A 14,946-nucleotide genomic window follows, 5' to 3' on the forward strand; every position below is an offset into this window, starting at 1 on the left:
CTCATGAGTTTGAATAACAACAATGGTCACAGTGAACAGTTCAGTGCCTAAAAGGAGACTGAATGGAAGTGTTAATACAGCTGCAGTACTTTTATTTTCAGCAGCGACAAGCTACATAAATCTGCTGTTAATGAACTAATCAAAAGGAGCTCTGGCATGACTAGGAGGTGCAAGCTTGCCCCTTGACTCATCATAATTAATACATGAATGCCATTTATTCAAAACATTGTCAGGACTCATTTCTTTAAGAAGAACAGCAACAAAAATAGTGGCTCTATACCTAGCCTCCTGAAATAGCTCAATCTCACAGGCAGGACTCTTGGACATTAAGGCAGCATCACAAGGCACATTCCATTCAGGCCACAAGTCTGTCAACATTCACGTGAACACTAGCAGCAGGGTTGCAAAGTCTATTCTAGGTTCTCTCAGGGCTTGGGCAAGATGCTCAGGTCAACATCTGGCCCCAAAAAAGAGGACAGTACAGAAATATAGTAAGCTTTGGTCAATAACATCCCAAATGCAAATTACTCTACTAGGACAACGTATACCACTGCAAACAGAATTTTTACTCTCAGGTTTTAAAATTCACATCTGTGTTAATTGTCCAAGGAAAGCAACAGCTTGGGAAAAGGAGTGGGAGGCCTCACTGGACTCTCACCACAGCACCAGGTCCCTGTAATGTAACACCAGGAGACGCATTTTCAGTTCCTATGGTCTGGCCAATGGACAGCAGGGAACTTATACAGTATTGGGGACCAATTAACCAAAAAATAGCAGTACTTACTAATAGAAGAGATTTATTTCCCACATGAGGATGTCATGGGTCAGTCCTTGCTGCAGTGCTTGCTCCACAAGCAGAAAAGTGTTTTTAACAAGCTCATAGCTCATAAGAATTCCATCTAGTCTTTTGAGACTTGCCAGTCTCATAGGTGGCTCTGGAGGAGTGTGTGTGTGATAAGATAGATAAACATGGCTGCTCCCTGCCTTACACAACTGCATGCCTGAGCAACCAAGTGCTCACAGCTAGTAGCTTTGAAGGATGCCTGTCGTGAGCAGAGGGAACACGATCACCACCTGCTGTTCATAGAAAATACAGCCCGAGAGTGATTTACCACTGTGTGTGTGATAGTAAGATTTTTACAGGTATCCATTTGCAAATGAATTAATGTAACAACATGTTTAAGTACAGTGACTATAGCTAAGGACAAGCTGTCCACACCATTGCAACTAATAACACTGTGACCTACTGTCTAGTCTGTACATATGTCACAGCCTTCTACAGGGGGGAATCTAAGACCTGGTCAAGTGTTTGGGCTACTGTGTCTGATTATTGCAAGGATCTCAAATTGCTGGGCACCATTACAACATCCAGTATGTGCTGCCGCACCTAAATATAAGAGGATGAGATAATAATAACCTTTAGCCATTACTTTCAATGCCTTTGCTGATTTGGTTTGTGACATAATCCTAACGCTACTTGAATACATTTTATTTTATGGGTTGATAATGCAAATTCTTTGAGCTTAATACCAATGCAAATAGTAACTGACTGTCTTGAGAGTGCTGCCAAAAAAGTGCTATTTCACAATTTACAGCTGGCTGCAGAGGACGTTATGTAGCTACATAATAATAGCACCAAGTACATCAATTGGTAACGCCAGATAAAAAAGTCCAGACGTATTTTAGCTCTGACTGGGGATTTTTTCTGGAAGCTCTGTGTGGGGTTTTGGAAGATCCTGACAGGAAGACTTGAGTCATTTTAAATAAGAGTGTGGAGCTACTGAGGGTCAGAGAACATCGCTAGTTATCTGATAGGGGATTTCCCAAGGGAGTTCAGTTGGGAAAGAAGAAACATTAATAATTATACTTTACACTTACATAGCACCTTCCATCCAAGGGTCTCAAAACACTTTACAATCAGTAATAAAGTGAGCCTTACAATACTTCTTTGAGGCATGTGGAGTGGCTGTGCCCAGTCCACTCGAAGCATTGCTTGAAGGCATCAGCTGGACTATAAGATGGCTACTGCAGGACCCAGTGCTGGCTAATTCAAAGATGTGCAGTACTTCTATTTCTGCAAAGTCTAGGGGGACACTATCTGGATGAGGTTCTCACTGCTTTTCATCCTGGGTGACAAGGAAACATTGAGAAGCAACTGAAGCCTGTGAAAGAAACCAGAGAAACCAAATTAGGTAGATTACAAAGAGAAGCACCATCAGAATGGACCGTCAGTGGGAAAGAGATTAGAGCAGGGTTGAAGACTAGGTTTTAAGCCATCATTTACTCAGATAACTAGATTATATACTGCCTCTGGTGTCCCAAGAGAAGTAATATGAAAAGGGGAGCAGAGGATACCCTTACGAAGGCTGAAGAATTTCTAATTCATGCAGTCTACATTGGGGCCAATGATACACATATTGGCTGATTTGATAGAGCCAAGGGTACTTTTAAGGACCTGGGAAGGTAGAGACACTGCAGCTAATCTTCTGGGTCCATCTGGTGACAAATGTGAGTGAAGAAGGAAGAGTGGCTTAATACCGACCAGACCTCCTGCAGCTTTATTTTTAAGGAGTAGTAACTACAGGTCATTTAAGTACAACTACATTTAAGTGCAGAGCTTCACCTTCTCAGAGGAGCACTGGATGGCAGAAGGAGTGTGCCTATCACAACACTCCTTTATAAGGTGAACCCACCCTTTATAATGCTTCACCCATCTCTATCCCCTTTAGGGCATTGTATGGTCCTGTGGTGAGAGAGAGATGGAGCCACTGCCTTTCTGCCTGGCTTTTTTGCAGACCATGGAAAGTCAGAGGCAGTGGTTCCTTGCTTTCACTGCACTGCACACCCCCATGAAAGCCAGACAGAATCTGGTGATCAGAAATTTACAAGATAATTGAGAATACAATTTATTTTCTTACATGAACAGTAAAAGAAAAGGTGCCATGTACACAAGATAGTAACACAGAGGAGAGGGGGTGGCAGCATGGGTTGTGTGTTTCTTCCAGGAAGGATATACATAGTGTTGTTATAAATGTTATATCTACGATTTTATTTTTATCAGTTCATACCACTTGGTCCATCATTCCTCAATTATTTCAGCTGTTAATCTAGGGAGTAAGTCATTCACTTCTCTTAATTATTTAATTTTGTCAATCAGTAATGAATTTAAAGGAACTAGACAAACAAAAGCTCCTTTTGAACAGATAGACACATTCTTTTCTTTTCTTTCTCTGTTGTTGTGATGAGCTGAATTAGAAAAGAAAGGGATGATCGCGATTAAACACTCTGCTGTACTGCCAACTGCATTTTCCTTCTAGCCACAAGAGGCAGCCATTCTCAATAATATAGCTGCATTGAACAGGTTCTGAGGTTACCTTTCACTATGATTTTCCCAACTGTGCTATATGATTTGTTATGTATACAGGATGCCGGTCTATCTGCACAGGAGTAAGCATACAAATAATTATTTGATTGTTCAAGCGTATAATTTCCTCTACAGTACCTGGAGAGAAGACCACAGTTAAAAGGCCTTTTCAAAATTCATTTCCATGTAAATTTTATTTTGAAAAAAGTATATAAATTATATTCTCTTGAGATCATATTGTCTGTAGACTTGTGGTAATAAATAAGTGATCGTATGCTATAAGAAGAAAACTATTTTAATGTGAAAAGGAAACTCAAGAGCTCATATTGGGAAGTCCTGTTTTTCCTAGTTGTAAGGTTTTTAGATCAGATGTCTCATCAAAATAAAAATTGAATATGGGAAGGTGGGGGCAGATTATATCTATATATTGAAATCTACTCCACATTGCCAGACTCAAACATCCTAGGAGTCATGTGAAGACAATTCATATTAATGGAGTATTTTATTAAGATGCAGCATGGTCGAAGGCCACAAAATAGCAACATTCTGTCAGATGAACAGTAGTTTATTGAAGTCTAATAATGCTGGAGGGCACAGGATTTTAGCCGTGTTGCATTTTGTTTGCCTGCATTCATATTAACATCAGAGCTAGAATTTATTGTACACATTTTTCATATACATTGTTTTGTCAGTGGGTGCATTATGTTTTGTTTAACAGATATTGGCTTTCTATTTTTTAAACTACTTTTAGGTGTGTTGTAATGGGATTCTGCACAACAATAAACCTGGCTTCCAGTGCTGTGAGGACAAGTACATTCCATTTATTCTTAATTCATTGGGGGTTTGCTGTGGTGGTCAGATACACGCTGTGCAACCAAAGTATCAGTGCTGCGGTGGCTATTACACCCAGGTATTAGCAGGTAAGAGGCAACTTCTTTCAAGCATTTGAAAGAAATAAAATTGCACAGTAGAGTTGATGTACCTCTTAAACCAAGGAAGGTGAATACATATTAATATGTTCAGCATTTATAGAGATTTTTGATGTCATTTATAGATGAGCAAAGGTTCTGTACCGACATGGAATGGGCAATGAGAAATTGCCTTGATATTGCTGCCTAAACACAGTCGACTCCACTTACACAGGAAATGCCTAACCGATAAATCTTCCTAATTGGGTCATCTCCCAAACGAATTTAACATGAATGATACTTAACAGCAACAACTGCTGCTTAATGGGGAGGGCAGTTCTGCTTAATAGGGACGCTGTCAAGCAATTTTGTAGTGCTATGTCTTTTGTGTGACTTAATCTTGTGGTGGTCTGCCTGCCTGCTCCTGTAGCAAGAGCTTTTAGTCCCTCCATACCTGTGATACGTACAGAGAAGTGCAACTATATATGTTGGATGGCAAGCTCAACATTTCTCAGATGCTCCTGGTGTTAATACTGCTGCAGCGGACTCCCTCTCCAAATGCAGAAAGTGCATCATCATTTTTAATCCATGGGACTGTTCAGTAACATGATGGTCTCTGCAGATCCCTGGACAGCACCATTACTGTCAAAATGGTGTGGGGTTTTCTTTGTAAGGAATTCCTACTAATGGTGCATATAAACAGAACACTACTGTATTTAAAAAGATTCTCAGGTGAAACACGTGACAAGTTACATGTAACTTTTGTAACGTAACCATTACTTTAAAAAAGTGCCTTTGTTTCTAATTTTCAGGAAATAAATCATGTTTTTGGTAAAATGTTCACATTCTACTTCATATTGAAGGCTTCCAGTTATCCATTTCAAATTCCATTTAACATTTAAAATATCACTTACTTACTACTAAACATTATTGGGTTATAGAGTGAGGGGATAAAGAGAGAACATTAAATATTTCTTGTTGCTCCTGACTGCTATATCTTAGGTCTCCAATTCATTGGTTGGTTGATTTGATTTATATTGTGCACCCATCATCCTTATCTCTAGGCACCTACTACAAATTTGAAAATAATGAAAAAGATATCTTGACAGACAAACTGATAAAATGTCAGTACTACAGAAACTCCACCCCTGCAAAAAGGAAAGGAACAGTTCCCACTTAGCCCAACTCCTCAGAAAAAGCTTGAGTAAAGAGGCTCTCCAACATGCTCTAACTCTCTTGTGACATGCTTATCTGACCCATTTACAACAAACACACATGAGTTCTGTGCACACACCAGCTTCTTCAACAACACAGCCCTATTGCCTAATTGTTTTTGCATGTGTGCAATCTAGGAAAATCTGGGCAGCTGCCCCATAGTGCCTCTTTTGTGGAAAGAGGCTCTGATCCTGCATCATTAAAGGCAATACAAGCTTTGCCAGTGACATGAGCATAGGATCGAGCCAGAGAACGTGGTGCAAAGTGGTACCAGAAATCTATGAGGTCACGCATCCCGGGATGTTATGTGCTGACACAAACCATCATTAGAGCCAACCATATTTCTAATTGGTTACTATATCAGTTTAAAATTATAGTGTAGCTGAAGCCTATGGAAAAATAAATACCAGACCCTCTGGAACCTCAGATGAGAACTCCCTAAACTCTAGACTTGTTGACTGTACAGACCATCACTTCAAGCACTCAGATGATCTCACTCTTAGGTGAAGTGATGGGTAGAGAGGTGGTGTCTCAGTAGTGTACCAGTGCTCCCACTCGCTTTCACCCTAGGGACTGGACAGTAATGCAGGACTGAAAACTTAGAAATGCAGCTCAGGAATACCATGTTATCACATTAGAAAAGGGTTCTTTGCAGCTAATCACCTAACTGCTAAAATGCACGTAATCTCCCCAACACATCCTAATTTTCTGGCATATAAACGACCAATGCTGGTAGCTCCTATGCAGTATTGTAATGTACTTTGCTGGCTGCTTTTCTCACCTTTTCTGATGTGCTTTTAAGACAAAATTTGAGCTTGCAAACCCCAAATGTATTTTTTCCTGAAATATGACTTTTAAGTATTTTTCCCATTTAGGTTACTGATTTTTATTCAAAGACTGTAGGCCTGGTCGCCCTCAAAAAGATTTTTTTGTTGGGTGTTTAGTACGCAAATCTCTTTGCAGGCAGTTGACAGGTCAGGAGCTAAAATGCTTGCCCATGAGATGTCATGCACTGTCTATGCTCAGAAATGCTTGAATTCCTGCCAAAATGTTCAGCACATCTCGAGCGCCAATCCCTTGAAAAGGAATTCATATATCACAATATTAGAATGTCTACCATGATGTCATCAGAAAAATGCGCTCTCAGAAAAACCAGAGAAAAGTATTTTGCTGGCTCATTAATCTCAATGTACTGAAATGGGAAGATTATATTCTGTGACCTCTATCCCCATCCAGTGGTCTGTGTTAACTAGCTTAATGTTGTTTACATCAGGAAAGAAAAGAATAGTGACACAAAGCATCTTGTATCTGAAAATATTTCATGTTCAATCATAGTCCTCAAGCATGAAGCCGTGAATATTTGTACATGATTTGCAAATATTTTTTTTTAAATATACTTAGTGCATTCTCCCTCTTTTTTTTTCTTATTCTAAAGGGCAGCAACATGAACAATGTTGGTCAGTTTTCTTTCTTTTTTTATAAATATGCTAATAACCCCAAGCTAAATGTTAATGTGGGTCATCCTTTGATAAGGATAACAATTAACTGGTAAGACTGCATGGTAGTTTTCAGAGAGAAAACATTTCAAACCTAGCTTGGAATGGATCCCATTTTGAGAGGTTAATGAGAAGGTTACTGATCCTTTGTGTCTAATGTCTAATAGTCCTTTGCAAAAAACAGTTTTATTTCCAACTGATGTAACCTACATTCACTGTTTTGAGGCCTATTGCTGTGCAGTCACTAAATTAGATTCTGAGGAATGAAGGAAAATATGGCTAAGTATCTAAACAGATTATATCTATTATTCTGGAAAGATTTGTTCTTGTCTTTTTGTTTATTATTGACTTTATTTGATAAAGATATTTATACAGGGTACTCTCTAAGCATACATATTTCCCAGATGTTGTTTGGCCAGCTTGATGGCACTAGATGTACAGCAGCATATTGTGCTAACGGCATGAAGATTACAAATTAGGAAGTCTCGGTTCTGTGACTCTGGAGCAGGCTGAAGTGCCAAAATGTATCCCAGAGCTAAAATGGAAGGTTGCACTCTCTAAGCAGAGTGAAAAAAATAATGCTAATACCCCTCACGTGCCACGTTTTCTACCAACGAATTCTGAGTGAAGAGAAATAATGCTCTACCTTGAATGTCATCAGTGCATATTTTGTGTCTCGCAATTAATAGCGGCATGGGGTTTAAAGTCATTATTGGAACACTCATCCTTTCAAGAGAAGAGGATTCGAGCTGTGTCTGTCACAGAGGAAAATGAATCTAGAAGGACAAGAGAAAATTGCTTAAAAAGTAACGAGAGTTCCAAATATTTTGTCAGTATTGCTGACTGTCCTGAAAAGCAGAACACTGCCATCACCCCTATTCTGTTTCCCGTGCTTCTTTTCAAATCCTGCAGTATCAGCATTTGGGCCACACAAAATATTCCAGTTTAGGTAGATACTATAGAACCCCCACTCTTAGGTCACTATTTCAAATCAAGCCCCAAATGGTAGTTGTTACCATTTGATAGCTACTTTGTGTCCTGTGTTGAATGAATTAGCAATCGCCTCTCCATTTCTGGTACACAATTAACCCCATCAAAACCCACCCTCATAAACGGTGGTAACTGGCAGCCTTCAAAAGTGAAATCTTCATTACTCTGTGGCTGCCTATGCTACAAGTATCAAACCAACACTAATCTAGCTTAAAGTGCTTACAAATATAGAAGGTTTTTTAAAAGTATGTTGCTTTTCTATGCAGACTTTGTCTTGCTTATATTGCAATAAATATCTTATGAGCCATTTCATTTCAAAGAGCTCTAACTTAGCCTCTGCTTTGGTGCCTGTGTGTTTGTGGTGGTGTTGTTATAAGCATTTATAACGTTACAGCACTCAGAAGTATAGGAAATGACTCTGTGCAAAAGAGTCTGTGTTTTCATGTGCAATGATTTGTATTTAAAGATAATAGACTATGACCCCAATACAATATCCACTGCAGTCAATGTGAATTCTCTCAAAGATTTCAATAGCCGCATATGCACGAAATCACCAATTTTATACTTAAATTAACAGGAGAAGTGTGCTGCCCTAATGAAGAACAAAACAGGGTTTCGGTTGGAGTTGGTGACTCTTGCTGCCAGGGTACTCCTTATTCCACGTCAGGGAATCAGATCTGCTGTGGTGGATCACTCCATGATGGCTTCAGTCATCAGTGCTGTGGTGGGCAATTAGTAAGCAAAGACCTGATCTGCTGCGGTGATGGAGACAAGGGAACTGCACACAGACCTCTCCCAGGTAAGCTCTGACATTACCACCAAAATGTACTGTATAGAAAAACCAGGGCTGGGCATGGATGGCTCTCTACCTCCCCAGCCCTAGTCCAACATTGGCCACTCTGCAATGAAGCACATAGATGTACAGCAGATGTGCCCCTTTCATTAAAATAAAGACTTAACTCCCTCCCCACCCCACCCTGCTGAAGGAGCATTCAGGGATGTGGGTCTTTTTATTCCACATCCCATCATCATCTCTCTCTCCTCTTTGCCTTTTGAGAAAAAGTTACGTAGTCTAGTATTAAAATATAGGGCTACATTGTGGCATAAAGCCAGGGCACAGCCCTAGCAGGCACTCCAGGAGGTTGTGTGCTTCCGGCAGGCACAACACATCCTGGAGCTTCTGGAAACCAAGAGGAGTGCACCATCTGCCCCCCTCTCTGTGTCTGGCCTCACTCCAGTCCTCTCTCCACTCCCCTTGCAGATACTTGTCCTGAGAGTGGTGCTAAGTCCTCGTGCCTCTCAGCACAAGGATTTCCATTGTTCCTGGGTCTTTGGGTGTAAACAAGTAGGAAGTAGAGGGGATGAGTCTATTTGGACCCTCTCCCTCATTTGTGCACCCACACGGTGGCTGGGGAAAATAGCCCATAGCTTTTTTTAAATAATAAGATCTAGTGATGAGACCAAATCCCCACCCGCTGTACCCAGTCCACCTGTCACACATCAAGTTCCGTTTGATAGAGTGGATTCAGCCAATGCTTCAGCAGGACCGATAGTTTAACAGTTGCACATAGAATTGCAGTGACCTAAAATTAAGATCTTAATGGGAAAAAAAGATAATACTCACACCTACTTGTCAACTCTTGGGAATGGGCCACATCTACCCTAATTGAATTGGCCTTGTTAGCACTGACCCCCCCACACTCGATAAGGCAACTCCCATCTTTTCATGTGCTGTATATTTATACCTGCCTACTTTTATTCACTCCATGCATCTGATGAGGTGGGTTATAGCCCATGAAAGCTTATGCCCAAATAAATTTGTTGGTGCCTAAGGTGCCACAAGGACTCCTCGTTGTTTTTAAGAAAATCGCTTTGCCATTTTGTTTCCCCATCTGTAAATGAGCAGGGATCCTTACCTCTTTTGTGAAGCAGATTGAGATCTACAGATTGAAGAGCTAGTTGTTATTAACAACCATAAGTAGGTATTCCGGTACAAATATCCTTCTTAACACAGTATTCAGAGAAAAAGTAAAAGCCTGTTAATCTTAGGTGTTTTCAGTCTGAAGAAAACTATTCTTTACTAATTGTCATCTAGAAGGGAAGCCCAATTTTTAAACATGGGAATCGTAAATTGTAGTACCCAGTTCCACTTTTGTGTGCCCAGATTGGCACCGAAATGACTACAATAGGTATTTGGCCACCTACATATCAGTGAGAGCATTTAGCTGTGGAATGAGCACCCTAATTTTGATACCCAGATTTGAAAATCAAGCTCATAATGTCAGGTATCATTAAGTATAAGTCTCCATGAACCCCTTGGACAGGGCATCCCGTGCCCTTCCCCACCAAAAACAGGTCATCCTTTCTTCACCTGAGTTCTTTCTCACTTCAACCCCCTATGGTAACATTAGATGTATTCTTCACCCAAACCTATAGGATTTCCCATACCATTGTGATAATTGTTGGAAAAGGGCTAAACCAGCATCACAGCTTTCTCCAGTGGTTCCCATGCCTTCTTTTCATTCCAGTGGTGAATTACACAGCTAGCATCCTCTTTGCTCATCGTCACCCCAATCCTTACTTGTCAGCTCCACAACATCAACGTAGAAATCACACAATATCACTCCTGTACCAGACCCTCTTGCATGGCAGTTCATTGTGCAGCTGCCACAAGACGGGGCTGACTCGTAAAACATCTCTTTATGTACTTTATTACTTAAACTCTTTTATTTGCCTGCAGGAGCCCTTTAACAAAATCACATTGAATTGACTTTCTCACACCAAATCAAATCTCCCTGGTCCCAGTTCAGTTGTCTTTGTCAATATGTATTTTATAAATGGAGTGAATTAACAGATGCTGTTGGAACAGAACTGCTGGGGTAGCGTTTATGTTTTTACTGCTCTCTCTGGGCAGATGAGTTGTCTAGAAGTGTAATACAGGTATCTTGGGATAAAAGTCATGTTCTTCATTTCACTGCATGTGTATTCTTAACCTTTTTTTCTTAATATATATTTTAAAAGCCTTTAAACATTTTTTATTTTTTATATAAGTGTTTGCCTATATTGCTCTATCATTTATGCAATTTTTCTTGAAAATGGGTCAAGATGACATTTCTGGCTATTAAAGAATAAAATCGGTAGCTTTTTCATCACTCATAGATTTGCTGTGAGGACATATTTTGCTGTGAGAAAGCATAAGACTGGACACACACATATGTTTGAAAGACAAATTTGTTCAACGATTACTCAGTTTTTAAAAATTCTTATTTTGTTGAACTAAACATAAAATAGGCTATGTTTTCATATATCATACTCTGTATACTTGGTGCTTAATTTCTTGTGGCAATTCAGCCTTGCAAAACCATCAAGAAAATGTACCAGCCAGCCTTAAAATCTGCTTACCTCCCACCCCATCATGCCTATGATTGTAACGAAAAAATATTCTCCCGCAGAAAAGCATAACACACTTCTCTTAAGAAAATGGGACTTGCTTCTTGTATAATGGTTCCATTCTCTACTTGGCCTTACTCTGGAGCTGAAATGCTTTTGATGCTGTACTTTGTACTTAGCCAATGAATGCTATGTTTAAAAAGGTAACTTCAAGTGAGTTTTTTTTATTGGTGAGTTTGTTTTCTGAAAAGTATGATGGAAGCAAATCAATGTCAACAAATGTTGCAAGCACTTGTGCATATATTTAACTTTACACACATTAATAATTCTATTGAAATCAAGTTATGTTTGCAGAATCTGGACCCACGTTTGTAATGTACATTTGGGTAAGGTCTTGTATGCTGTCAATTTACTGTTTGCTTCTGTACAACCTTTTTTGGAGACTTTATCCTGCCATGACAAGTGGCCCTTTCAATCTCAGATTGCTGTGAACTTATTTCCCCCCTCAATTTCTCGTTTCATTTTTCCCTTTCTCATTTTGGCTCTTTACTAGCAGGGTTGACCATAGAGACATCTACTGGCAAAGACTGGCAATGATGCCACTGCATACAATATATCCTCCCCTAGCCTCACAATTGCATACAAGCATCCGAAGTTTTCTTGTGGTGGTTCTTAAGCATTGAGTGACCAGAAACCACCTCATAATTTCTCCAATTTTCTCTGATAAATTACCCCTATGATCCCAGGCCAGGATCTCAAAATACGCTATTCTGCACAGCTGTGATTCCCAATCTGCGGTAGCTGCAATATCCACCTTCAAGCCAAGGATTTCTGGAATAGCTTTCAGTGTACACTGGCTCTGTATTTTGTTGATCCTCTGTTCTGGCTTGGAAGCGTAAGCCTTTTAATTCTCATTCTTCCTCTTGAAACCGTTGGTTTTGCAGCTATACTAAATTAGTCATTCATTACCCATCTATGTTTGTAAATTTTTTCAGTTGTGGGGATGAACATGAAATAATTGTTGACAGAAATCACTATGAGCAAGAAATGCTTTTCCAGCCCATATATTTTCTCCATGCTGTACTGCATTTTCTGCCTGTAAAACATGCATATAAAAAACATGAGACACACATTCCAGCTGATTTCCAGATAAATATTTAGTAATCAGTATTTTGGTAAAATAAGCAAACAGTGTAAAGGAAATTCTCCATCTTTAAGCAATTGTATGAAGAGGTGTTGGAAAGTAAATCAATCCATCAATATTATATGGACCTATTTTGTTTTTCTTGGGGCGTATTTAAAATTGTACATTCGCGGTGTCAAGGTTCAAGAGTCAAGTGCTACATGTGATAAATTAGGAAGGGGTCAAAGGCTATGCAATGCAGTTTCAGAAGATTGTCTATCTCTGCATTTGCAGCTCATTCATGCTGAAGTGATGCACTATGGGAATTACTACCAAACTCTGCTCTGCAACATCTGCTCTCCCTAAGTGAGTTAGTGCACGTCAGACATCTTTATGTCAGAATATTGCAGTGATGGATGCAGTCTTCAGAAAATGCTGCATAAAAATCTGGTGTGCCGTTCTGGCCATTAAGTGAAATTACTATTTAAATTAATGGCGCTGTCACAGTTTATCTGTGCAAAGAATGAACGCTGATTAGGGTATTAAGTAATTAGCAATTTATCACACTGGAACAAGGTTGATAATAATTAAAGAAGTAATGGTTTACCAAAGAAACTAGAAAGGGAGTCACTTCTTGTTATGTGAGTGAAATCTTGGCTGAAAAAATTTAATTCAGTTAAACAAAGATGAGGTTCTCAGCAAAAGAATGCAGAGTTGTTGTTTTTTCAGTATGAAAACAGTTCATTATCAAAATTTTAGTTTGCCTGTCAAGAGTCCCTCAGAGCTATCAGATGGCTGGTTATTAGTATTGAATTGGGTCAATGTCTGCATTTATTTATTTAGAGGAGAAAGAAAAATATTCAACTCTTAGAAGGCTGGTTTTCACATTTTGATTGCTATGTAAGGTCCCAATACTGCAAACAGGTAATGTATACAAATAACTTTACTACCTTAAGTACACCTATTGATTTGAATGGGATTACTCACGTGGGTGCTTTCAGGATCAGTCCCTTAAAGAGCAGTGTGCATTGACTCTGGCTTGTTATAAAAGAATTGCTGCAATAAATGGCAGTAAAGGAACTCAAGGCTGCATTTAAATGTCTGATTAGGAGAATGCAGAGACCAAGTCAAATATGAATTATTTTGACTCTAGCTTTCATTTTACATTGTGGTCCTGTTTTTCATTATGGCACAATTCATGCCATCATGGTTGAGTCGGTAATGACATTTCCTAGTGTACATCCCTAATTTTAAAGGATTTTCAGAAAAACTTTCCCTGAGATAAAATTTACACATTCCCTTTTGGGGAGAAGGGACAATATCAAAACAAATAATTTACAAATGAGTAATTGTGCATGGAAAATATATGAACATTTGCCCTGATTTTGGGTGCTTTTTATGTTTTCATCACTCAAAAATATTTAGTTTAAAAAGAAATTTAAATAAAAATAGGGAAAGAAAATGAAATAAAATGTGATTATTATTAGAAATAAAAAACAAGAAACGATATTAAAACTTTTATAAAAGAGAGAATTGAATCATAGTTGTTGGTACCTTGAAGGTCTTTTCATTTAGTGTTATATACACAGTACAAGCCGATATAATGGGGCACAAAATATGCATCTCAACTTTCTTTAGAAGGCTATTTTTGTTAATATCTAACCATTAGTTAACTGGCTGTCCTGCTCAAAGGCCACTTGAAGGTGAATGAGCCCATATTTAGTACACCTGTGCCTAAAAGCAAAAGAATGCCATCAGGGGGTTACTAAATTTCCTCATTCTAAATTAGCTGATCATTGATTGTCTGTCTTTAACTTAACATGTAAGGTACCATCCATATATACAGTATTTCATAGCAGAGTTCACACACCAGCTCACGAGAAGTGAGGAGATTCTAGAGGACCCCTGTCTGTTTTCTCCATTTGTTAATTGTTTTCAGGTACATCTGGGAATAAGGACTCTCAGTTCAGTCACCTCACATTCAGACCTGAATCTCAATTTTTTTCCTCTCTGCACAATTCCAGCAAGCTGCCTCAGTGTGACATTTTTATGCTCAACTGTATACTATTCTCAGTTATTTCCCTTTCTCTCCCCCCACCCCGCCATTTTTCATATTAATATATAATGTTTTATTGTTGCAGGGATGTTCTGTTGTGGGCAGGAATATGGGAATATGTCAGATATCATATGTTGTTCAGCTTCCAGTGGTGAGTCTAAAGCACATGCTAAAAAGAATGACCCAGTGCCAGGAAAATGCTGTGAGACTGAACTTATTCCGAAGAGCGAGGAATGCTGTAATGGAGTTGGATATAATCCTTTGAAATATGTTTGCTCTGACAAGATTTCAGCTGGAATGATGATGAAGGTAATTGATAGAAAACCTCTCAGTGGCTCTGATTTGACAATGGACAGAGAAATACATTGTTCATAACTATTTTTCTAAAATAGGAATATAAAAAC

At 39.1% G+C, this 14,946-nt stretch overlaps 1 protein-coding gene across 1 annotated transcript in view; it reads left to right on the plus strand.

The window, feature by feature from the left end:
- The window catches only part of USH2A (usherin), a 578,278-nt gene that overhangs the window by 440,112 nt on the left and 123,220 nt on the right, over nt 1-14,946 (plus strand). Inside the window, exons 48-50 of the mRNA XM_065401740.1 lie at nt 4,116-4,284; nt 8,551-8,772; nt 14,628-14,851. Of these exons, the coding sequence (XP_065257812.1) occupies nt 4,116-4,284; nt 8,551-8,772; nt 14,628-14,851 (615 nt within the window). The remainder of the gene's footprint in view (nt 1-4,115; nt 4,285-8,550; nt 8,773-14,627; nt 14,852-14,946) is intronic.

Source organism: Emys orbicularis, chromosome 3 (genome assembly GCF_028017835.1).
Source record: "Emys orbicularis isolate rEmyOrb1 chromosome 3, rEmyOrb1.hap1, whole genome shotgun sequence".
NCBI lineage: Eukaryota > Metazoa > Chordata > Testudines > Emydidae > Emys > Emys orbicularis.